The following is a 26,600-nucleotide window of genomic DNA, read 5'->3' as shown; positions in this document are numbered from 1 at the left end:
GCAGCAATGATGGAGGGAACGACGCTTTGCTGAAGCGTGCCCGTTTCCACCTAAAACATCTTGCATATGTAGCCTATATGTATATTTATGCATATTTCAACTGAACTGAGGTCAAAGTCAGACTGTAAATGATTAAAGGATTAAGACGTGACGTATGACACATCATTACTGTCCTGTTATTGTTGTTGTTTTGTCTTTGCCGCACGTTTTAGGGGATTTAAAGACGATTATCAGCTCACGGAACCTGTTCTGGCTGAAAGAAGACGACCTGCTGCTGGGTGTCACTGAGGGTGATGGAGGTGATGATGGTGATGATGATGATGGTGGTGATGGTGGAGGTGACAGCGCCTCCTTGTCTCCGCCCTCAGCCGGAGCTGGGTGCGTCACAGCCGGCTCCTCCTCTCCCCACCGGCCGCTGCTGCACACTTCCCATCCCCATCACAGGAGCGCGGACAGGTAAGCAGAATATCGGCTGTGTGTCCGGTGTGTTGTGGACCGGCGGCGGCTCGGTTCTGTGGATGTTCTGCGGTAGGGAGTGAGCGGAGGTGTTGGCAGGGAGGCTGGGTGTTGGAGGCGCTGCTCGGTGCGAGGCTGCAGCGGGATGCGAGAGGTGCGCAGCGGGGATCAGCACTGAAAACACGTCCTGATGTGTACATTAAACTGTGTGTTTGGTTCTGAGGGAACATGTCAGCGGACAGAACCTCCATGTTGTTGTTGTTGTTGTTGTTGATCAGTCCTGCAGGTTGATCAATGAGCTGAAGAGGAAGCCGCGTTTAAACAGACTGCAGCTGTATGAGAGGACAGGAGATGACAAATTGAAGGAAATACATGTGTGTTGTGTGTTTCTGTGTGTTTCTGCATGTGTGTTTGGAGGATACATGCTTTCAGGCTGAGTAGCTCTGGTTTGGTTTGGACTCATGCAAGGCCCACAAGCATGGTTTTATCATGTTTTTTTTTTTTTTTGCCAGTTAACTGCTATTTATTGCTGTAATATAGTCATATAAACCCCTAGGCGTAGATATCATTGTCATAGCAGGTCTTCTTCTGAATGATAGTGGCCTTACAAGCATTTAAGTAGCAATAAAATCATTTTTCTGTTCTGAGAAAATGAGATGAAGGGGTTTCAGCAGGTACAAAGTCAGCCTTTGTGTTCATTTGAATATATGGAGAATAAAGGTGACACACATATGAGCCTGTCTTTGTTGTTTATCCATCAATTTGAACAAAAAAATAACAACTGTAACATGCAAATCTGCAAAATTAGGACTTTCGTGGGAACATAGAATTTAGCCAGCAATAAAAAATAAGTGTATTATTATTTATCTAAAAGGCTAATTAGCAAATTTTATGTATAATTAATAATGCTATATATGTTAGCTTGCTGTAGCATGAGCTAGTGAGCTTGAATTGTTTGTCGGTGGAGCCTGGGAATCCTTGATGATTGCGATTTTGACATTATTTTGAATATCAACGTTCATAAAGTTATTGTAGTGGTGGGTGTAATTGCTAGTTCCGACCACCAGAGGGCAACAACATACGTTAAGCTACATGCATACAGAGCATAGAAGAAGATGACCACCAGAGTATAAAAAATAAGAGTTTCTGTGCTACAAATCAGTCAGTTCTAGATTATTTGTGAGTATTTAAAGAAAATACATTTCTGTGTGTTCCGGTTAAAGTCGAACACACAATATTTGTAAATAAACTTCATCTTCTGAATAAGTGGAAGAAGACTTAATGTTTAGTTTCAAATGAACAAAGCTGGGGTCGGTTAGGATTTTTTACTCTCTAGTCGACCGATTGGACGTCGGCTGCAGACAATAATATTAATATCATAAATAGGATATAATATCCTGCTCTGTTCAGTCACTTTGCTCCTCCCCTGCTTTTATCCCTGTTAGTGTTTTCTAAATTTCATTCACATTAGGAAACAATAGCAATGATCTCCAAGCATATATGTGTCCGATAAGCTGCTGTTTCCTTCTTGTTTCTGGGTTTTCTTGCTTCACTAAACCAACACCTGTGCTGACAGGAAATGCTGGTTAGTCTGTTAGTCAGCTGAGAGAAAACTGATGACTTTCTGTAGCCAAGTGGATTTATGACAGCAAAGATGATGAAGCTTCTAAAAGCAGGAACTAAAGTCAGTGATATTTAAAGGTGTAACCTCTGGGCTCTATTTCCTTATGCTTTTCAAAATGATGATTGATCTGAAGATGTTTGGCAGGATAATCAATAATGGAAATGATCAGGAGTAGCAGCTGTTGATTGTTGTGGGTTTTTCAGTGCTGATACTGATTCTTGGTCATTAACAACCTGTCCTTCATAAGTAGAACTCTTCCTTGTTAAGGGTGATTATAGCTGAATACATAAAATAGAAACAGGAGACATTAAATGTCTGCTCTATTTATGTGGATCCACTGAAATGTTTCCTTAGCGACTTAAAATTCTTAAAAATGACTCAGAATTTTCCAAAGCCACTCGTATTTGTTCCAGAATGGCTTAAAATTTGACAAAAGTTACTCAGAATGTTTCCAAATTGACTGAGAATTCTAGAAATTCTGTAAATTTTTGAAATGGAAGTGATTAAATTAGGAAGCTGTCCTCTCTCTGACCACTGTCTCCTGCTGTTCTTCACTGTTTTATTCATAAGTCACTGTTTTATCGCTTTTATCGTCCACTAAGGTCCACATCTCGAAGCATTATTATTAATTATTGTTTTCCAAACTCTGTTTCAGGTTTATCTGCCTTCTGACTTAGCAGCTAGCAGCTAGCATAGCCTTAGCCACTGTTAGAGAAGCTAATTTCTTTATTTGTGTTTCTTGTTTGGTTTTTGCTGATGAGACACATTTCTGAGACCACAGAGTGACGACAGACATCCAAAGAAAGCCTTTAATTTAATGAAAAATACAAATAACTGTAAAGAAATGCCAAATATCGGCCACGATAATCAGCCAGGTCGACAATCGATCAATCCCTATGAGAACTTGCGAGATGTTTTGTCGTTTCAGGTCAAATGTTGAGGCTCTCGGATGACGTTTGGTGTAAATATGAGACTAATGAGACTGTTTCCTGCTCAGGATGGAGGCCCTGCTGAACGAGTGGCTGTGGCAGGAGGAGTTCTGGCTTCCTCCTGGGATCCGCTGGCAGGACATCCAGATGAAGGAGGACGAGGGTCGGTTCCCTCTTCCCAGGGATCTCGTCTACACCTTACCGCTGGCCTTCACCTTCATCGCCCTCAGATACGTCTTTGAGAGGTGAGATAGGGTCAACATCTGGCGGCCACACTTGTGCAGCTGTTTGCATCTTAACTGTGTTGAATTAGCAGCAAGGAAACGGTTTTGTCGGCTCTCTTCCTGGCTGCTTTTCAGCCCGTTCAGCTAATAGCTCCTCTACAGTCCATCGGTGCTCCTGTATTTGCCGGCTGCAGATCACACGGTGAGGAACAGGCGTCATGAGTCGACAGTTTCTGCTGCTGACTGTGTGGAAGTCGTCTCCCACGGGATCCGGTCCAGCCTTTTAAAATGTGATCTCTGTGAGCTGGAGGAGAAGCTGTGATTGTAGTGATGGAGGCGTTTCCTCTGCAGCTGAAACTGCACATTTCCAACCATTCGCTCCACTAATTACGGAAGAGCTGCAGCGACCGGCGAGGAGACGAGAAGATGCAGAAGTCCCAGCTGGGCTTATTATGAGGATCCGGCCGATGCGTCTGGAGGTTTCTCAGAAAAGGTCACGACGTTCTGGTGATGACAGAAGGGAGTTAAATCTAATCTTTGGTGTGAGATTAAGACGCTGAGCAAAGCTGACAGCTGTGTTTGGTTTGTGAACGTTTCAGCAGCAGCAGGTGGATTTTACTGCAGTTTAGAAGCATTTTACACTGAAGTCCAGTTAGTCAGTGAAGCTACTGTCATCATTGATTATTTGTCATTTTTAAAAGCATCATTTTTTACTTCCAGGCTTTGAAATCTCAGCATGTTCAGATTGTGTTCTTTTTCTAAGTTGAATGTAATTGGTGATATTTGAATGAAGCAGCTTGAACTCCAGGTTCATATAATGGGTATTTATTATAGAGACTGATTATTGGATCCTGTTTTCAGCATGTTTAAAAAATAGATTCCTGATAGATTTAATGACCTAACTCTCTATTCATGGCTTTATCTGATTGGCTCCACAGCACTAAAGGATAAATAAGTCATAATGATGATAACAAATAAGCATCAGACATTCTTTTTTAAATTAAATTAAAAAGTAATTTTGGCAAAATTTGGAGTTGGAGTTTAATTTTATGCAGCAAAATTATGTTTTTTTGGCAAATTCATTGACTTTTGGTCTCCTTGATAACTAATAATTGCTAATAACAAACTTTTCTGCAATTTTTCCGTGTTTTACAAATTAATCAACAACATAAATAATCATTCTTTTCTGCACTATGTTACCAACCAAAAATGAATGAATAAATCAACTCTATTTGATGCTTATTGTTGAATTTTTTGCACACATATGAATGGACTTGATGTCATAATTGAAGGAATTTTCAGCTTTTAGGACTTGATGTAAAAAGCTGCACCTCGCTGCTTAAACATTATGATGGCAAAACAACAGAACATTACGTCTTACAGATGTTTAAAAATCCTGAATTTTAACAACATTTCAGTCCAGAAACCAGAATCTGGCAGTAAAAAACCATATTCAATCAGAAATGAGACAACGCAGCATTAAATTAAACTAAATGCATTAAAGTGGAGGACTGTTGAGTTTTTTACTCGTCTGATGTGAGTCTCCATCAGCAGAATCGATCCTTTAAAACACTTGAATCCCTCCAGGACTCGTTTTCTGTAGATGGTAAATGAGTGTGTTTTCCAGTCATCGGCTCATAACTCTGAGAGACGTTTCGCTGCGAGTCGATGCTGGAAAACAAAGCTGCTGCTGACAGACTGAGAGTGACGAGATGTCGACACGTGATGCTCCAGCAGATATGATACCTGGTTTTACACGCTCCTGCTTTATCGGAGCGCAGACAGTGAAACTAAACGAGCATGTTGGCAGAAGGATTAGTAGAAAGTCACATGTTCTCCTGTGATGCAACACAAAGCAGAGGATAGAGATAAGCACACTGTAAAAAAAGAAAAAGTAAATGGTCGTATTCCAGCAGCTGCAGCACCAACAACGACAATAAAGACCCCTCATTAAAGAAAAAAACACTAAAATCATATTTTATATATTTATATTCCATTAATTTTACATCATGTGCATTTTTTTGTCTTTTTAATGTTCAATGAAGAATATTTATGAGAGTAGAAATGACAAAATTACCCATAAATAATGTGAATAATAATACCAATAACTAGGCGCAAAACTGCAGAATAGTGCAGCTATTCCATGGATTTATTGTATAATTTTACGTTTACAGTTTCAGTAAATTTTAGATACTTTTGAGTGTAGTTTGAGTTTTTGCATTTGACATTAAAAAAAAACTCTATTTAATATTTAAAACGTGTCCACATGTAAAATTAATGGATTTAAGATGAAAAATGCAAATGTGTGTTTTTTAAATAGTGTCATTAAACACATTCTTACACTAACAATTACAATAATAAACTGTTAATTTTAGATCATAGCATTTCTCCTGAATCATCTGCGCTTCATAATTTGAGCTTTTTATGAGCAGATTAGCAGCGTTACGTTGTGTTAGCGGTGGATGATAAAGTGTGTTGTGGTGAACGAACAGCTGGAGGATGAAGTAGTTTCTGTTGGATGGTCGGGCTGCAGCTGCTTCAGGTGGAGGTGTGTTCCTGTGTTTGTTTGTGTAACCAGAAACCAGGAGCGTCTCTCTAAACCTGCGTTGACCTCCTGGTTCTCTGATCTCTCCTCCGTGCCATCGACAGGAGATCCGGTTACCTTCATGTATCAGACATCGCTGCTGGGTCGCCTCCTTCGGCCTCTCAGCTGCAGATCGAGTGTCTCTTGATGCCGTATCGGCCGATGATTAGAGGCCAAACGTCACAAAGAGCTCCTGTCAGCAGAACAATGAGCGGTCTGGTTCCATCAGGCTGACCAGCTGCTGGCCTTCATCTGCTGCAGTTATTCATGAAGTAATCTGCAGAAAGTAAACTCCTCCTCCTCCTTCTTGTGTTCTTTCTTGTCAGGCTGGTCGCTCTCCCGTTAAGCAGAGTTTTAGGTGTGAAGGATCGGATTCGGGTTCGAGCTCCGTCCATCGCGAAGCTGGAGGCGTTCTACAAACAGAGCAGCCGGCAGCCGTCACAGGTTTGTGTTTGTGCTCCTCCAGATCATACCGTCACCTCAGAGGGTTGAGTTCAGTCATCAGAATATAGGATCAAAAGCCCTAAATGAGTACAATTGTAGTCATTTTTATGCAGTATAAGACAGCAGTACAACAACATTTTACATTAAATGTGTGAAAAACAGAAAGTCCTTGCAAAAACTCCCCCAAAAATATTGCAGAAAGTCAATAAAAAGACATTTTCCAGCAGTTTTTATGGAGACATTCTCAAAAAGTTCACAATAGGATGATTCAAGATGAATAAATATGTGTAAAGTATAAATTTTTATGTAGATTACTGATAAATTAAAATTTTTATTTGTAATCTCTAATTGGTACCAATCCTGAAAAAGAAGCAAATTTTATATTTAATTTTTAATAAATACGTGGAAAGTCTATGATAAAGTTCATAATTGTTAATATATATCTTTTTTATTTGATAGATTCCAGCTCAATTATACATTTTATTTATGGTCTTGCGATGCCCCGCCCAACACTGAAGAACAATTACATAATAATAATAATAATAAATGAGTATGACTCAAAATCATGGTTTTAGTGCGTTAATATTAAAGCGGGTGAACAGCACTTTTATAAACATAACAAGCAGCTTCTTTGTGAGGTTTTGTGTGATATAAACACGGTTTGTCTTGATTTCTCAAAGGTTGTTTTTTCCCACATATCTGCGTCCAAAGTCTGTCTGTCCAACCAGTCTGTCGTATCTCCAGGCGAGATGTAAATTTCAGTGGAAGTTCTCCCTGTGAGCCTCCAGGCCTCAACGTGCAGCGAGTTTGTAATAATCAGGATCACTGAAGGATGAAAATACACAAATCCACTAATGCAGGAGTGACAACGTTTGCATGTGTTTGCAAATATAACAGCAGAAAGTGACAGCTTAGATGAAAAAACCCAAGTTAGAGCTGTTGAGGCTGCCTCAGAACAAGGACGAGATTTTACAGAACAGGACGTTTCCAGATTAGTGCTGTACAAGTGGTCCAGGTGTGGTCCAGGTGTTGTCCAGGTGTGATCCAGGTGTGATCCAGGTGTGGTCCAGGTGTGATCCAGGTGTTGTCCAGGTGTGATCCAGGTGTGATCCAGGTGTGATCCAGGTGTGATCCAGGTGTGATCCAGGTGTTGTCCAGGTGTGATCCAGGTGTGATCCAGGTGTTGTCCAGGTGTGGTCCAGGTGTTGTCCAGGTGTGGTCCAGGTGTGGTCCAGGTGTGGTCCAGGTGTGGTTCATCATCAGCATGTTGTCCTTTTAACATCATTTTCTTTTGTGAATCTGCTCAAAAACAATCTAACTACTATTCAGTTATTCAGCTGCTGCTTTGTCTGAACAATTGCAAAAGTGACTCCAGCATGTGGGCAGAGGAAGAGTAGAGGCTAAAGATCAGCACACTGTAAAAATAAAGTACAAAACATGTGATAATCCAGCAGCTGGGGCACCAAAAAGTACAATAAAGACCCCTCTTATTAAAAAAAAACTACGGTAATATTTTGTCATATTGCGTATTTATATTTCATTAATTTGACATTATGTGTATTTTTTGTCTTTTAATCTTTAATTAAGGATATTTCTAAGTGTACAAACATCAAAATTATCATTAAATAATGCTGTGTAATACAAATAAACAGGCTTAAAGTTGCTCAAATGTACCGTTATCAGTTGTGTAATTTTTCAAATTGCAATATCTGTTCGGTTAATTTTAGAATAATTACATGTAGTAACAATTTTTATTTGTTATAATTTTACATTAAAAACGTGTTCATAAAGGATGTCCGTCTCTAAAATAAATGGATTTACATTTTAAAAACGGCAAAACTGGCTTTAGCAAACACGTTTGATTTTAATTTCATTTTAGTCCCTATTAACTAAATGTTTTATTAAAATATACAAAATGCAAAAATTGTAATATTCCAGCATCTGGAACGCCAACAACTGCAATAAAGACCGCTCTTATTTTGAAAAAACAAATAATTTTTCATACATTTTTTATTTATATTCCATTAATTTTACATAATAGGTATTTTATCCTTCTAATCTTTGGTGAAGTGTAAAAACAGCGTAATTAAAGACAAATAATGTTGTAAAATACAAATAATTAGGCTTAAAACTGCAAAAATGTGCTGTTATTAGTGTTAGAATTTTTCACATTTCAAATTGCAATATGGTTAATTTTAGAATATATTTAGTTTAGTAGGAGTTTCCACATGCAACTTTACATTAAAAGCGTGTTAAAAATGGACGTCCACCTCTAAAATGAATGGATTTAGCTTTTAAACTCTGCAAAACAATCACATTTGATTGGAATTTCGGTAGTAAAATGTTCATTTTCAAGTAAATTACAAGTTTCTACTCATTAAATGATGTGAAAAATGAAAGTGTGGATGTGAAAACTTCAGGTGTGCTCTGAGTGGGTGAGCTGCCTCGGAACAAGGAAGAGTTTTTACAGAACAGGAAGTTTCCAGAAGCTTCGTGCTGTAGAGGTGTGACAGTGGTTTACTATCAGTCTGCTGAAACCTTTTAACCCTGACATCCATCAGTGGGTCAGAATCACCTGCTAAAAAATATATTTTTGAAATCATTCCATTTACATGTTTAAGTTACCTTTTATACTTTTAAAAATGTGTAATGTCTTTATCACTACTCCAGTCATTTATCACTGATAATATGATACAGAGGTGATGCTAACTTGGAGAAAAAGAGGGAAAAATGTCGACAGAGGATGACTTTCTTCTGTTGCTGTTCTAAGTCATATTCTTCTTTTTCAATCATCAAAATGTTCACAATCTGTTATAAAGTACAAAATAAAACAGATTTCAAACTGAAATCATTCTGGTTTGGACAAAAATACAGTAAAAACAATGACAGTAATTATTATTCTGAACCAAAATAACAAACATGGCATAAAAACACACTGATTCTTATATGGGTCATTTTTGACCCAGATTCAGAAAACTTTATTTGTCCCCAGAGGGCAATAAAACAAGGAAGAGTGGAGGGTCCAATCAGTGGAGCAATTAAGGGTTAATATTATTAATTATTTTATGAAGCAGAGTGATGAGACGACTGGTGTCTGTCTGTCTGTAACTTTACTCTAAAACAGACCAACAGATTTGGATGAAACTTCCAGAGAAGCTCAGAAATGACTCAAGGACCAAGTGATCAGATTCTGGCAGTGATGCAGCTTATAGTCTGGATCCATGGATTAGTTAAAGATTTCTGTATCACGGCGTCACTGTAACCATGACAACCAGTGAACACTACATCAGCTGATTGTGATCCTACAAATCCACCTCTGAGGACCATGAATGTTTCTAAAACTGTAACTGTGAATAATTTCTACTTTTTACAGAAAATTTTAGTAGTTTGAAGACATTTTGGATCCATTTTTACTCTTTTTTTAAAATAAAACTCTTTGTCAGCGATCCTAGACCATTTACTCATTTTGGACAGGGTTTGAACAGTTTAGGAGGATTATTTGAGCAAATTCTGGACTAATTTGTGTAATTTCTAGCTTCAAAAACAGCACAAAAACAATCTAACTACTGTCCAATTAGTGTGCTGTTTAACTTTTATTCTTTTCTGGTAATAATGTAAGAAAAACAAGTGCAGACAAGCAGCAGAGGAGCTCAGGTTCTCATGGAAACTCTCCACCCTGCTCCTGGTTTACCTGTGCAGACAAGCAGGTTGTTCACCTGTCGGAACAAGACATGACTGACTTATCAGACGCTGCTGTGTGCAGGTGCACGCGTGTGTTAATGTTGATTTTCTGGACTTATTTGCAAACCGTCCGTTTCCCTGCAGCAGCTGATGTCTGTGTTGTTCTGACATGCAAATCTGAAGCCGCAAACGCACAATGAAATACACAAACTAGATTCATTTGCAAGATCCAGGTTTGCACAACATTGTGTGGAAAATGTTATACCCTCAGTATGGTGTCATATTTTATCCTTTATTACAACGCAGGTAGGAGCTACAGACAGCTGCACTGTGAAAACATTCACAAAATGTAAAGAAAATGAGATTTTCCAGCAGCTGGGGAATAAAAAACGACAAAAAAAAAAACATTTTCCAGACTCAAAGTACAGTTTATAGCCTGAATTTAACATAACGTGTATTTAGCTTCTAATGTCTAATAAAGGATATTTGTGTGTGTAAAATGGGAAATATTTTTCAGAAACATCTACAAAATTACAGATTTTTCTGCAGTACTGTGGAGCCAAATTTCATGTTTTTAGTTTTATTAATGCTTTTGTGCATTTTAAAAATGCAGAAAGATCAGTACAGTAAAAACGAAAACAATTCTCTAAAATGACAGATTTGACTGAATTTACAGTGAAATATTTTACAGAAACATCTGTAAAGTTAGAGATTTTCATTGATGTTCTTGTGCATTTTAAAAATTCTGAAAAAAATCTGTAAAATAAAACCACTGCAGTTTTTTTTCCTTTGCGGTGTTGCAGATAAAACGATCCATGTGTTGTTCTGCTGTGGTCTGACTCTCTTCAACACGAGTCTAATCCACCTGTTAATTAAACTTCAGCCTTCACTCACCTCTCCTCGCATCACATCAGCGCTTCTGTTCCAGACTCATCAGCTCTGAACAAACTGTTGGATTAAACACATTCATGGTTTCCTCCTTAAAATGAAGCAGTAGAGCTGCTTTAGATCAGAGAGAGGAAAAATAAAGAATAAAAGCCTTTGTCTTTGTTCAGAGTGAGGTGGTGAGTTTGGGGAAGCAGTGTGGACTCTCCCAGAGGAAGATCCAGACCTGGTTCAGACACAGGAGGAACCAGGACCGACCGAGCAACACCAAAAAGTTCTGCGAGGCCTCGTGAGTTTTTTCTGCTTTCAGCTAAACAGCAGGGAGATTTGTGCAGACTTTGTGCTTCCTCCTGGTTTGCTGCCTGTGTTCAGATTTGAGCTCTTCTTGCTGCTTATTTTAAACCTTTTAACACATTCTGGTGTTCCTTTGTGTCCGTGCAGATGGCGCTTTGTGTTCTACGTCGTAGCTTTCACAGCAGGACTCGGCTCTTTAGTTAACGTGAGTACGCTGCTCTCCTTTTTAAGATCTTTATAATCTTTGTCAGAATATCTTTGGGACACTGCTGTGTTTCCTGCTACCTCTCAGAGTCCAAAGTGTCTGCGTTCTGAATGAGTTTCTGTTTATGAGGTTCAGAACCAGGGCAGAGTTTGTTTCATGAGGATTTCTGGTTGTTCTTCCAGACTCCCTGGTTCTGGGATCACAGAGAGTGTTGGAGGGGTTACCCCAAACAGGTGAGCAGGACGACAAGGATTTTAGTATTTAATGTCATTTATGGACACCGAGTTACACAAAGTGTTTAACAGTAAATACAGAGTACAGTAAAACACTGATTATCTCATTACAAACCAATGATCTGCTGAGAATCTTTGGGTTCTGGCTTTAACCCTCCTGTTGTCCTCATTTACCGGTAACAAAAAATATAGTTCCCTTGTCTGAAAAAAATCCAAAAATTCAGCAAAAAAATCCCCAAATTTTTTGAAAAGTTGCAAAACCTTCAGGAAGAAAATTTCAATAATTCCTTCAAAGTTTCCCTTAAAAGTTTCAGGGGAAAAATCACCCAAATTTTGCAAGAAAATTCTTGTAAATATTTTCAAAAATGAGTAAAAATCTTCAAAAAAATCCTAAAAATATTTAAAGTGATTACATATATATTAGTAAGACTTCTAATATTTTCTTTAAGAACATTCACAAAATATCAATCAAAATCCAGAGAAATTTTCTGGATCTGAGGTGCACCAGAATCCAAAGCAAAGGACTTAAAGACGCCTTCAGAGGTTCAGATCTGATGGATCAGGTAACACTCAATATTAGAAATCTGGTCCAAATGTTGTGACATTCAGTGAGTAAAATTACTCAAAAATGACCAATAGATTAATTGAATAGTCAGTCAACTCCTAATTAAACAGGAATTTTGATAATCAGTCAGTTAATCACATCTTTCATCAAGAAAATGCAGGAAAAAAATTCATATAATCAGAAACAGTATGGACAAGTTGGATTTACTAGAAACAGAAAAAAACATAAAAAAAAATCTAAGAAAAGTAAAAGCATTTCAGAGATCAAATGTACAATAATTTTAATAAAATAATTAAGAATTAGATTTTTTAAAAACATATATATTACAAAATTTAAAATGTGGAAAAGTAAAATTAGATTAAAATTAAATGAGTAAAGCATAAGTTTACTTAAAACTATTTTATTTTATATTTATATAAATCACCTGCGCTTGACTTCTAACTCTGAGTGGCATCTTAGCTTAATTTAAAAATTTTTATTGCTTTTTTAAATGTATTTTAATGCACATGTGTATATATTTTTAAATAGAATTTCCTTTTCTTACTCGTGTCAGCTCAGTGTGAGATATTTGTGTTTTGTGCTGCTGCAACACTTCAGCCTCCTTCAGTGAAATAACGAGAGAATATCTGACTAATTACTGGCTCAATAAAGGATCAAAATATTAACAACTAAATGCCAAATGCATTATAAATCACTGTTATCTGCAGGTCAATAAAGAGACTGAAAATGACAAAAAATGGGACAAAAACAACAAAAGAGATTAAAAATGAGATTAAAAAAACAGGGAGAGATAGTAAATGACAAAAAAAGGAGAAAGAAACAGCAAAAAGAGACTGAAAATGATCTGAATGATAAATGAGGTCTGATGCAGATCAGCTGTTCTCTTTTACAAAGCAGCATTCAGAAACTAGAATGAATCCAACCAAACACAGTCCTCCACCAACCGGGTCTTTGGGTCTTTCTGCTCTGAGTTTGAAGGCTAATATCTGCTGACGACGGTCGGGTTTGCCTGCAGGGCGGCGTTCCTCCCAGGAAACAGCCCAGCTCTGTCAGGGTCACGGCCTCCAACAGAAAACAGAAAAAGTAGAACTCTCCTATCTGCAGTCTGACTGATTACGCTGCCCTGGTTTCCTTCTCTGAGGTCTCCGGCAGCAAGCAGGAATGTGTTTTCTCTGCTTAAATGCTTTCCTGCCATTGTGCCGCAGTAAACTGTGGATGTGGAGTGTTTTCACTGGAGCTCAGCTTCCTCTGAATGAAACGCTTCCTCTTCTTCAGAGCAGGCTTGTTTCTACACCGCCTAAAGTTTTCCCACACAGACCGAGCAGACAGGTGAAGCTGTAAAAGGACAAAGGAATCATTGGAGGATCCCGTTACACCTGAACAACCTGGGAGGAGCCACAGTCAGGCTGCAGGATCGCTTCATCTGCAGAATAATCATAATGACTTTATTTAGCAGCAGCCTTAAGATCAGTGTTCACAAAGTGCTCTGAAGTTAAAACAAGCAACACAACCAAACAAGTCAGAGCAGTCAGTTCAAATAAATAGTAAAAATGGAAATAAATTAAATGAATAATTAGCTAGAGTCATATCAACCAAGGGAACTAGGCAGTTTAAAAATTAAAGAATAAGATTAAAGTTAGAAATTAGAAGTAAAAAAATATAGAGAGTTAAAGAGACGACATCACACCAAAGAACCAGGCAGCTAAAAGTCAAATAAAACAAGAGAACATCTAAAATATACAGGATATAATACAAAACAGAACACTAAAACTAAATTAAGCAGAAAGTAAACTTCACATAAAAACAGGTCTACAGAAATCAGTTTTCAGAAGTGATGTAGAAGAACTTTCTGACTCTGCAGGTCGTTCTAAAGTCGAGGGTCCTGATGGAGAAAGCTTCATCAGATTTAAGCCTCGACTTTGGAACGACCTGATGGATCCACCTGAGTTTCATAAAGGCTCAACAGATCAGAATGCAGCTTGGGGCGAGACCCTGCCGAGCTTTAAAAGTGATCAGCAAAATGTTCAAATCAATTCTAAAACGAACAGGGAGCCGGTGGGGGGATGTGGTGTCGTCTGTTAAAACCGCTAAGAAGCCGAGCTGCTGGACGAGCTGGAGGCGACAGAGGAGCTTTAAAGGAACGCCAGAAAGGGAGGAGTTACAGTGACTGAGATAGGAGAAGATGAGGACACATTTTTCCAGGTCTGGAAAATCGGCTTAATCGTGAAGATTGTTGTGATTTGGAGGAAGCACGACTGGATATTTTCTTTGATTTTCTTTGTGAAACTGAGGTCAGAGGAAAATAAAGCGTCATGGTTTCCGGTAACGAGCTTTAGGTTGGTGGATAATGGACTGAGGTTACTGGTGGTGAGACTGCTGTGTAGCTTTGAAGGGTTAAAAAGTAAGACTTCGGGTTTTGATTTGTTTAACTGAAGAAGGTTTTGAGCCATCCAGTGTCTAACATCATTGAGACTCTCAGCAGAAGGTATATCTGTGTGTCATCTGCATAAAAATGAACCGATATTTTGCGGCGTTTGATTAAAAAAATTAAAGGGGATTAAATAAATAGAAAATAAAACTGGGCCTCAAAGCGAACCTTGCAGTACGCCACAGGTGATGGGGGCTGAGGAGGAGGAAGGATTACCATGGCAACCAAGTAGGTTCAGTCTTAAAGATAAGACTAAAGCCAATCTAGTGCAGTATCCCTGACGCCCACCCGAATGCTAAGACGTTCATGTGCTCTACAGAGTCGAAACCAAAGAATAAAGTCAAACAACAGATAGTTATTTCTGTTTTATTTGCAGGAGTTTGTGGAATGTGCTGAGAGACGTGTGCGTCCTCGTACCGTGAACATTCTACGGTGTGTTTGCTCAGATAAGTGTGAGATATAAATGTTGACCCACTCTTTGTCTGTTTCCTGTCTTTCTGCAGCCTGTCTCCGAGGCTCACTACTGGTATTACGTCCTGGAAATGAGCTTTTATTTGTCGCTGCTGCTGTGTGTTTCTGTGGACGTCAAGAGGAAAGTGAGTACGATCCGCCAGCACCAAAACTCCTGATAGTTTGTGCATCTGATCACTTTGAGTCGAATGGTCAAAGCCAGGCGTCCACCACGTTTGTTTTTCTTGCAGTGTGTAATCCAAATGTTGTTTTTCTCACGCACGGTTACTCTTAATACGGATTATGTACCGGATTATCAGTCGTTACATCATAACTTGTTGCACTTTGCATTTGCTCTCGTTTTCAAACTGCAGGATTTAAGATCTTCAGGCTGTAAAATTCACTGAAATAAAACTGCAGCAGAGCAGCAAACATGAGCTTCCAAATGTGCTCTACAGTTAGCATCACTTAGCTGTAATTTTGTGCATAAATTACAATGAATGTTTAGTGTAATTCATCTAATTTCAGTGTTTTTGTTCCATGGAAATGCTTGTAAATGCTAATATTCAGTTTGCACCAGAAGATCTTGATTTGTGAGCTTCACATCGACCATCTGTGTTTCCTGAAGTCCCAGAATGATTCATCAGACCACAGCCGGAGCTGCTGAAACGCTGTGCTGCTGTACTTCTTCTTCACCCTGTGTGGTCTGTGTGTGTTCCAGGATTTCAAGGAGCAGGTCATCCATCACATTGCGACCCTCTTCCTCATCGGTTTCTCCTACTGCGGTAACTACGTGAGGGTGGGGACGCTGGTGATGCTGGTGCACGACTCCTCCGACTTCCTCCTGGAGGTAAAACAGCAAACCTGAGTGAGGACGGCGGTTTATTCATTCATCACAGAATTTCTTTCTTCCTCATTCTGTTGTTGTGAATATGCAGTCACTGGCCACTTTATTAGGTACACCGATACACCAATATTTAATCGACCAATCACAATGCAGCAACTTTATTTATACGCATTTATTCATGTAGAACCTGCTGAAGTTCAAACCGAGCCTCAGAATGGAGCAGAAAGGGCATTTAAGAGCCTCTCAGCGTGGCATGTTGGTCTGAGTATTTCACAAACTGCTGATCTCCTGGGATGTTCACCACGACCATCTCCAGGGTTTACAGAGAACGATCTGAAAAAGAGAAAACATCCAGAGAGCAGCTTGTTGATGTGAAGGTCAGAGGAGAATGGACAGACTGGTTGGAGATGATGGAAAGGAAACAGGAACCCAAAGCACCAGTGGATACGACCAAGGAATGCAGAATACCATCTCTGAAGGACAACAACCTAGAAGAAGATGTTCTACAGCAGCAGAAGACCTCACAGGGTTCCTGCCAGCTAAGAACAGAAACCTGAGGCTACAGTTAACACAGACTCACCAACACTGGACAACAGAAGATTGGAAAAATGTTTCCTCGTTTGATGAGTCTCCATTTCAGCTTCAACAAAGTTAGATTTAAAAAAAAAAGATTAAAAAAAACAAATGAGGCAAAAAAACAGAGATTGAAAATGACAAAAATATTTAAAAATTCAAAGTGACACAAAATGAGACAAAAACAACAACAAAAATAGATTGAAAATGACACAAGAACAACAAAAAGAGCTTGAATGTGACAAAAAGTGAGACCAAAAACGGCAAAGAGATTGGAAATGGTCAAACAAATTAGACAAAACAAAATAAAGCATGAATCCTGTCTTGTATCAGCGGTTCAGGCTGCTGCTGGTTTAATGATTTAATGGTTTAGTGGTTTAATTAAGTTATGTAATTATTTAAAAAGGATCCCCATTAGCTGATGCCAGTGGCACCAGCTAGTCTTCCTGGGGTCCTAAAAAACAACATCTGATGTACATCATGTTTACGGTGACAAGCTGATGTTAGACCAGTCATTCAGACAGGAACAAACAGGACAAGAAACAACAGAAACAGGACATTCTACTTGTCAGACTGGATTAGTGCTCAGCCGTTAATTAATGCGTTCTAAGATGGTGTTTGAATGAGGCCTTACTGTTAGATTGTTGTATGTGGAGCAGGCAGCTATTCCAGAGTTTGATGGCATCATAAATAACTGCCTTTTTCAAAGCATTAAAGATTTAATGGTGTGGAGGATTTCTTCTTAGCACCAACTGATTACGGTTTAAACTCCACAGCCTACCTGAGTGATGCTGCTGACCATCTCCATCCTATAATGACCACAGTGGACATCTCCATCCCATAATGACCACAGTGGACATCTCCATCCCATAATGACCACAGTGGACATCTCCATCCCATAATGACCACAGTGGACCATCTCCATCCCATAATGACCACAGTGGACATCTCCATCCCATAATGACCACACTGGACCATCTTCTGATGCTACTTCCAGCAGGATAATGCTCAGATCATCTCAGGCTGGTTTCTAAAACATGATGAGTTCTCTGTCCTCCTACCACCTCCACAGTCATCAGATCTCCATCCAGTAGAACCTTTAGATGTGGTGGAACAGGAGATTGGATCATGGATGTTCAGCCCATACATCTGTAACAGCTGTGTGATGCTATCATGTCCATATGGACCAAAATGTGAGGAGTGATTCCACCTCCTTGTTGAAAGTAAAGAATTAAAGAAGTTCTCCAGGAGTCCAGCAAAGTGTTCCTAATAAAGTGGCCGGTGAGTGTATTTGTGAACAAAGAGGCAACAAGTTTGGAGCAGAGACAAGAAGGAAACACAGAATGTGTCTTTAAAATGCAGGAGAGTGGAGTAAACTTTGCACAGCGGTCACAGAGAACTTGAATGCGGCCTTTGTTTAAATAGAAGCTTCCTGATCCTCCACCTGAACACCTCCTAACTTCACCGGCAGAGAAGCATTATTATGAAAATAAAAATTCCCTTTGTGGTTGTAAAAGTTTTCTACCTGCCTGCTCCACGGCGAGACAATAGCTTCATTGTTTTTTCTGAGGCTGACTTTCCCCGAGTGTCACGTTTCACTGATAAAATCTGGAAATCAAGATCTGGAAGCACGCAGAGTTTGTCACCTGATGTCAGGCGTGACCGGGCGTCTTCTGATAGAGATCATCATGCTGGGTGTTTCTCAGGTCAGGCAGGAAGACACAGATGAAACACATGTGAAGTCCTAGAAAAGGATAAACATGAACATTCAGAGTGACTGTCAGTGACGTTTCAGGTGTGTACACCAGAACTCTGCCTTCTTTTTATCACTGATGATGACTGCCAACTTTAGAACGGCAGTGTAGGCCAAGCTTCACTAATATGGAGCAACTTTAGTGAATATAGAGCAACTTTAACTAATTTTATAGCAACTTCAACTCATTTAGAGCAACTTTAACTCATTTAGAGCAACTTTGGATAATATACACTACAGTTCAAGTTTGGGCTCACTTAGAAATATTCTTATTTTTGAAATAAAATCTTTTTTTTTTCCAATGCAGATACCATGAAATGAATGATAAATCCAGTGTAGACATAGTTAATGTGATAACATTAATAATGGTGCGGCATGGATCAGTGGGTAGAGTGGCCGTCTTGTAACTGGAAGGTTGCCGGTTTGATCCACGGCCCGTCGTCCTCACGTCGAGGTGTGAGTGGGTGAATGTGACTTATCTTGTAAAGCGCTTTGGGTACCTTGCAGGTATAGTAGAAGCGCTATATAAATACAGACCATTTACCATAAATGACTATTCTATCTGTAAACATCTGATTTTTAATGGAATATCTCCATAGGGGTACAGAGGAACATTTCCAGCAACCATCACTCCTGTGTTCTAATGCTACATTGTGTTAGCTAATGGTGCTGAAAGGCTCATTGATGGTTAGAAAACCCTTGTTCAGTTATGTTAGCACATGGATAAAAGAGTAAAACATGGAATTATCTGGATGATCCCAGACTGTTGAACGGTGGTGCAGACTTCCTGGACCATCTTCTTGCTTCTCACTGTAGCAAACATCAGAAGCTAAAAGGGTTTTTCTTTCAAACTTACTCGATATTTGATGTACAGATGGTCTATTTTCGGTGTCAGTAATAACTAAACGTGACTTTTTCCTCCTTTTTCTCTCTAAAGTCTGCGAAGATGTTCCACTACGCCGTGTGGACGAGGACGTGCGACTCGCTGTTTGTCGTCTTCGCTGTGGTCTTCCTGGTCACCAGGCTGGTGGTGTTTCCATTCAGGTGAGACGCTGAGGTGGAAAATAAATCTTTGTGTTATTGCTCAACCGGTAAATCAGCTGCTTTTGTCTTAATACAGCTTATTGATAAGAATGAACTTTATTTCTGCAGCGCATTTTAAAACCAGAGGTGCTTCTTAGATGACATAAAGCATTAAAAAGTGACAATAAAACATTAGTAAAGGCAGTGGAACCTTTAAAGAGCAGCAAGAAACCATCAGGAAAGGGATGAAAGGTTTTGAGCTTTGGTTTCTAAAAGGTTTGCAGCTGAGGAACTGTCTGAGCTGTTCTGACTGTAAGAGGAGCTTGTTCCTTTTCTTACTGTTCACATTTCATACCTTCACAGTCTGATCCGGGTCAGTCTGACGTTTGAAAATTAACATTTTGAACAGTTGAGTTGTATGAGGGGCTGCACAGTGACGTAGTGGTTGGCACTTTGGCCTTGCAGCAAGAAGATCCCCGGTTCAAATCCCGGCCTGGTCCTGGGATCTTTCTGCATGGAGTTTGCATGTTCTCCCTGTGCATGCGTGGGTTTTCTCCGGGTACTCCGGCTTCCTCCCACAGTCCAAAAACATGCTGAGGTTAATTGGTTACTCTAAATTGTCCGTAGGTGTGAATGTGAGTGTGATTGTGTGTCTGTATATGTAGCCCTGTGACAGACTGGTGACCTGTCCAGGGTGTCCCCTGCCTTCACCAGAGTCAGCTGGGATAGACTCCAGCACCCCCCATGACCCTAGAGAGGATAAAGCGGTGTATAGAGAATGGATGGATGGATGGAGTTTTATGATATAACATCTTTAATCATGTTATCCTCGCCGCTAATCATAAGAAATCATAGCAATCAATATTAATTTAACATTTACCACCGAGAACACAAACACTAAATAATAAAACGCTCGTTATAAATAATAAAATGCTCATTATAAACTAAAATAAATGCTCATTCTAAACTAAAATAAATAAATGCTCATTATAAACTGGCCTGTGCGTTCAGAGCAGTGGTAGGAAACTAACAGTCTTCATCAGGAGGGAATCACTGATGGATCTAAAATCACATTTGACCCAAAACAGCCAAAAAAATGTTGCACCTGTATAAAAATATAAAACTTTATTGTCATTTTTGATCACTTTAGGAAAAGTCATCAGATTTCAGGCTAAAAGAACAACCTTTAGGGTATTTTTTACCAAATTTGACCTGAACAGTATGTAAGCCTTAAAACCTGGACTGTTAAACAGCAGCTGATTCTCTGATCTGAAGAGCTGACGTACAGAATATGATGTTAAAAGTTTGAAGTTATAGAGAGGAGCCACAAAAAGTAGAGATTTAAAATAAATCAACAGAATGTTAAGCTGAATTCTGTACCAGACTGGAAGCTGGTTTCATTCAGTCAGGACTGGAGTTCTGTGTTTGTTCTGCCAAGTTTTGAATCAACTGCAAACCAGATGTTTGTTGCCCGTTCAGGCAGGTGAAAAGTGAGTTACACCCCCTGTCAAAAGTTTTAGGACACTTTCTCATTCAAATAAAGTAGAACCTGTCCTACAACTTTTGACAGGGGGTGTATCTACCAGATTTGGTACACATATGCAGCACATCAGGCTGAACAAAAAAGTCAGTGACAGCCACATTCCAAACCCAACAGGAAGTGAGATATTTTGCGTTGAATGTCAGATTTTGCCCATTTTTCATTTTTTCTAGAGCAAACTCCTCCTCAGGGGAAACTCCAATTCACCTCAAATTGGGCCAGTACATACAGGAGGCCTTAATGATCCAAAGTTATTAAAATCTTTTTCCAAAGTCAAAGGGCGTGTCCGTGGCGGCCTCTGGAATTTGATCCTTCTCCATGAAATTTCAAATGCTGTGTAAATGTCCTGAACATGCTCCAATCTGCCTGAAACTTTACATGTATGATCAGAGTCCTGCCCTGATCACATCCATGTGATGAAATACACCCCCTGTCAGAAGTTGTAGGACAGGTTCTGCTTTATATGAATGAGACAGTGTCCTAAAACTTTTGACAGGGGGTGTACAGTCACATGAACAGGTGAAAATACAGGTGTGCACATGTTCAACGTTTCTGGGCAGCATCAATTACACTTTGACGGCAGGATTGAACCAGAGTAGAGGTTTTAGTTAAAAACAACTTCCAGGTTTCTGCCTGTTTTGTTTGTTTGAAATATGATCGGACATGTGATCCTCTGATACCATATGACCAACGTGATGCCATCATATCAGGCTGAGAGTATGAATCATGGGAGGATGTGTGATGATATCAGGCAACATGACCGAAGAAGTGCTGTGTCATTTATACAGGGTGTCCATAACGTCGCTTTACAACTTAAAGAATTTATTACAAAGGCCGATGATAAGATATCTGAACCAGATTAGTTTCATTGTAATCAATGGTTGTCATTGTTTTTCTACCTCCTTTAGTACACCTCTATATGGGCACCACTAGTTGCATGAAGCACATCAAACTGGATTTCTTGCCGTGTTCGCTGCAGCATCGCCTCATCAGTGGTGGCAACGGCATCAGGAATCTTTAGCTTCCAGTCAGTAATGTCCCATAGTTTTGTTTGATGCACAATATCTTTAACAGAGAAGTCCAAGGGCGTGATATCTGGTGAACGTGGGGGCTGAGGAGTCGGCCCATCCCTTCCAGTCCACCGGTGTGGGGAACAGACGTGTTTTAGGGTTTCATTTATCAGCACCTCTTTCACCAACAGGATTCCTGAAACACACAATTTTAGTGTGATTACAAACTTAATAAACACTGATTCCAATAAAACACATCTGAATAAGATATCTTATCAGCTGCCTTATGGACACCCTGTACTTACTGAGATCAGAATGTGTGCGTCGACTAACGAGTTAAAAGAAACCTCAGTGTAGAAATGTCAAACTAGGTTTAACTTTATGAAGCATAAGTAAAAAGTACCTGGACTTTTATTTTGGGTTCTTAAAGACGTTCAACGTCTGAACCAAGACTTACCAAGAAATGGATGACTGAGATTCTACCCAGACACATACACACGTGGACAAAATTGTTGGTACCCCTCAGTTAAAGAAGGAAAAACCCACAATTCTCACTGAAATCACTTGAAACTCACAAAAGTAACAATAAATAAAAATTTATTGAAAATTAAATAATCAAAATCAGCCATCACTTTTGAATTGTTGATTAACATAATTATTTAAAAAAACAAACTATTGAAATAGGGCTGGACAAAAATGATGGTACCCATAACTTAATATTTTGTTGCACAACCTTTTGAGGCAATCACTGCAATTAAACGATTTCTGTATTTGTCAATGAGCGTTCTGCAGCTGTCAACAGGTATTTTGGCCCACTCCTCATGAGCAAACAGCTCCAGTTGTCTCAGGTTTGATGGGTGTCTTCTCCAAATGGCATGTTTCAGCTCCTTCCACATATGTTCAATGGGATTCAGATCTGGGCTCATAGAAGGCCACTTTAGAATAGTCCAACGCTTTTCTCTCAGCCATTCTTGGGTGTTTTTGGCTGTGTGTTTTGGATCGTTGTCCTGTTGGAAGACCCATGACCTGCGACTGAGACCAAGCTTTCTGACACTAGGCGGCACATTTCTCTCCAGAATGCCTTGATAGTCTTCAGATTTCATCGTACCTTGCACACTTTCAAGACACCCTGTGCCAGATGCAGCAAAGCAGCCCCAAAACATTACTGAGCCTCCTCCATGTTTCACCGTAGGGACAGTGTTCTTTTCTTCGTATGCTTGGTTTTTGAGTCTATGAACATAGAGTTGATGTGCCTTACCAAAAAGCTCCAGTTTGGTCTCATCTGTCCAAAGGACATTCTCCCAGAAGCTTTGTGGCTTGTCAACATGCATTTTTGCAAATTCCAGTCTGGCTTTTTTATGAGTTTTTTTCAGCAGTGGTGTCCTCCTTGGTCGTCTCCCATGAAGTCCACTTTGGCTCAAACAACGACGAATGGTGCGATCTGACACTGATGTACCTTGGCCTTGGAGTTCACCTTTAATTTCTTTGGAGGTTGCTCTGGGCTCTTTGGATACAATTCCAACGATCCGTCTCTTCAATTTGTCATCAATTTTCCTCTTGCGGCCACGTCCAGGGAGGTTGGCTACTGTCCCGTGGGTCTTGAACTTCTGAATAATATGAGCCACTGTTGTCACAGGAACTTCAAGCTGTTTAGAGATGGTCTTATAGCCTTTACCTTTTAGATGTTTGTCTATCATTTTTTTTCGGATGTCCTGGGACAATTCTCTCCTTCGCTTTCTGTTGTCCATGTTCAGTGTGGTACACACCTTTTCACCAAACAGCAGGGTGACTACTTGTCTCCCTTTAAATAGGCAGACTGACTGATTATGAGTTTGGAAACACCTGTGATGTCAATTAAATGACACACCTGAGTTAATCATGTCACTCTGGTCAAATAGTTTTCAATCTTTTATAGAGGTACCATCATTTTTGTCCAGGCCTGTTTCATTAGTTTGTTTTTTTAAATAATTATGTTAATCAACAATTCAAAAGTGATGGCTGATTTTGATTATTTAATTTTCAATACATTTTTATTTATTGTTACTTTTGTGAGTTTCAAGTGATTTCAGTGAGAATTGTGGGTTTTTCCTTCTTTAACTGAGGGGTACCAACAATTTTGTCCACGTGTGTAAATCTGATGCCATTTGAACAGTGTCACCATTATACATATAGAGAGATTTGTGACAAACTAAAGGGAAAATCTGAACTCTTGACCGCTAAGTGAGAAGATACCTGGTGGTCTGGTTTGGTTCCACTGATCCTCTTAGAGTCAGTCCAAAGTAGGTCTTAGTGAAGGAACATTTCCATCCAGATGGTCTCTTCCAGGATGATAATTCCTCCATCTACAGGACCCGATAACTCACTGAATGCAGATAAAATGATCCAGGAGCTTTAGTGAAAGTAACTGGACTTCTATATTACTTTTTTATGGAATATCCTTGAATTTCTATAACTTAGTTGACTGAAAGTCTGCACAGACATGAAAAAATGGGAATATGTGGCCTTCAGAACACACAGGATAGATTGGGGGGCATCGTGGTAGATATTCATCTCCACCACCATCATAAAAACAACAATGGAGGGAATATCTTTTAGAAAAATGGTGTTTCATCCCTCTAGCAGAGTTCTAATAGAGTAGAGAAGCTGTTTTGGCAGCACAAACACCTACTGAGACACTTTATGTTGGCTTTTCCTTTAATTTGTCACCTGTTTGTCCACTAACGGGGTCATTTTTTGACAGCAGAATGACCTTTATTATTGTTATTGTATACCCTTAAGCGAAGCATCGGTTTGCTTTAACGTTTTTTTCTTAAAAGTTTGTAGCACTGAACCAACAATCTTGTGTCTTCCAGAGTCGTCCACACCACCATGGTGGTTTCTCTTGAGTTCTTCCAGCCGTTCCTCGGTTACTACTTCTTCAACGCTCTGCTGTTAGTGCTGCAGGCGCTGCACATCTTCTGGGCGTACCTCATCCTGCGTATGGTCTACAAGTTCGTCTTCCTGGGAAAGGTGAGCGGACCGGATTGTTCGACCAGCAGCAGGTTGAGGAGAAGATGCAGGATGGTTCATTATGGGGTTGTTTTTTGCAGGTTGAACGTGACGAAAGAAGCGATGAAGAAAGCAACGTGGACGAAGAGGAGGAGGACCCTGAGGACGAAGGTGACGAGTGCAGCTGGGAGCAGAGGAAAGGCACCATCAACTCCAAGCTGGCATCGCTGGCCAACAACTGCGTCCTGAACAACCTGACCCACCAGAGGAACATCAGCAGTCGACTGCCCAAAGCCAGATAGTGGAGCAGCCTTCAGGAGATGAACTGCTTTCTGCCACATCCAGCACGGTCCGTCGATGATTTCAGGTCTGCATCCTGCTTCTCTTCAAAATAAAACAAGGCAAAAAAAAGCACTGATGATTGTAGATCTTCACAACCAGGTTGAGATGAGGAGGAAACGCCGTCACTACTGCTGAAAACAGACGTTAATCTGGCAAAACAGGGAGATTTCTCACATCTAATCCTAGTTTGTTTTGCAGATTTTGTTATTTATGCTTTTTTCTTTTCGTCTTATCATGATAACTTGCGTGTAAATAACTCATTTTCACTAATTTTTTGGTCAAGAACAACAAAAGCTAAACGTTTTTATTCCAAATAATCATGTAATATGTGCTATAATATATTTTAAAGAGAACAAAGTGATGTTTTAATTCACCCCACAGCTCTACACACACGGACGTGGTGTGTTTGATTGTATATAGAAGATTGAAACACTGATTGTAGTGAAATCTGTTGATACAAACCACTTTTTAGACTATTTTTATGAATCGTTTATTTAACATTTTAATGTCGCAATCTGTGGCAGGAAGGAAAAATCCTACAAAGGCGACAAAGTTTTACTTTTCTGACAGGATTCGGTGGTTTGAGAATATAAATGGCGCCCCCTGGTGCCTGAAGAACAACATGAACTCCCCACGTCTGACAGACTGATGCCTTTTACAAACAACGTGCTGATCCTGACTTACTCCTGTGTTTTTGTTTCTTTTTTTCTACTTTAAAGATCAAGGCAGCATGACGTCTCAGCGAGGTTTCCTTTGAGGTTTTTCTCCACCAGACTTTTGTTTTGTGCCTTGGCTGCTGTTTTTACACTCGATGTTAGATTTACCTTCACTGGATGAACTCTTGGGAAAGGCCTTACTGTGACTTGTGTACACGTTCCTGAATGGATAAGCCATGAAAACGGGCATTAGGGAGAGATTTCAGATGGATTATTTACAAATGCTTTATGTCTCAGATGAAGGAAAAAGTCTCAGAGAGCAAAAGTTTGTGGAATATTTGGATCAAACTGTGCAGAGCTCCAGCGCTTTACTAGGAAAACGAGGTAACAGTGAAATGCATGGAGGCGTCTGAGCTGCTGCTGGACTCCACATGTGTTCAACAATACAGATGTTGTTCAGAAAGCACCACAAAATGCACACAATGACAGGGTAGTACTGGGTGGCTGCTGTGTTCTACGTGTGATAATCTGATCTGTAAAGATGTGAGTAGAAACAGGATTTAAAGGCGCTGAGGTGTAAAACATAAAGTGGGATTTAAAGTGAAGTTAAAAGGGCTGATCCACAGTTTGTTTTTTAATGAATATAAAAGCAGAGAAATGTTCTGTTTCCACTAAAGTTACTCCTGACTGTTATGTTCTGAGTGCACATGGATGCTTTGTTGAAAGCTTTTAATAAATTACTCCTATTGGATCAATTAGCACCGATGACTGTTAAGTCAATCCATTTTTAAAGAACTTTATTTTTTCATTTATTTAGTTTAAGTTCTGTTTAAGGACCCTCTCTGGTGGAACATCATGTTTTTAAG

At 39.6% G+C, this 26,600-nt stretch overlaps 1 protein-coding gene across 1 annotated transcript; it reads left to right on the top strand.

Annotated features, from left to right (window-relative positions):
• Positions 1-26,492, top strand: cers4a (ceramide synthase 4a). The gene is made up of 11 exons (XM_022209896.2): positions 1-456; positions 3,078-3,254; positions 6,144-6,261; positions 10,998-11,116; positions 11,269-11,326; positions 11,509-11,559; positions 15,056-15,148; positions 15,724-15,852; positions 19,113-19,219; positions 24,601-24,757; positions 24,838-26,492. Exons 1-11 carry the CDS (start codon positions 155-157, stop codon positions 25,036-25,038), a joined length of 1,512 nt encoding a protein of 503 aa, XP_022065588.1. The 5' UTR covers positions 1-154; the 3' UTR covers positions 25,039-26,492.
• Positions 26,493-26,600: the final 108 nt, after the last annotated feature.

This window comes from Acanthochromis polyacanthus, chromosome 4 (assembly GCF_021347895.1).
Source record: "Acanthochromis polyacanthus isolate Apoly-LR-REF ecotype Palm Island chromosome 4, KAUST_Apoly_ChrSc, whole genome shotgun sequence".
Taxonomy (NCBI): domain Eukaryota; kingdom Metazoa; phylum Chordata; class Actinopteri; family Pomacentridae; genus Acanthochromis; species Acanthochromis polyacanthus.
This window is presented reverse-complemented; position numbering and strand designations above follow the sequence as displayed.

Bases quoted from the DNA above. Each gene is read 5' to 3' on its own strand.
- cers4a (XM_022209896.2), top strand. From the start codon at position 155: ATGACACATCATTACTGTCCTGTTATTGTTGTTGTTTTGTCTTTGCCG. The intron at 3,255-6,143 runs GTGAGATAGGGT...CTTTCTTGTCAG, and splicing joins CTCAGATACGTCTTTGAGAG to GCTGGTCGCTCTCCCGTTAA. The intron at 11,560-15,055 runs GTGAGCAGGACG...GTCTTTCTGCAG, and splicing joins GGAGGGGTTACCCCAAACAG to CCTGTCTCCGAGGCTCACTA.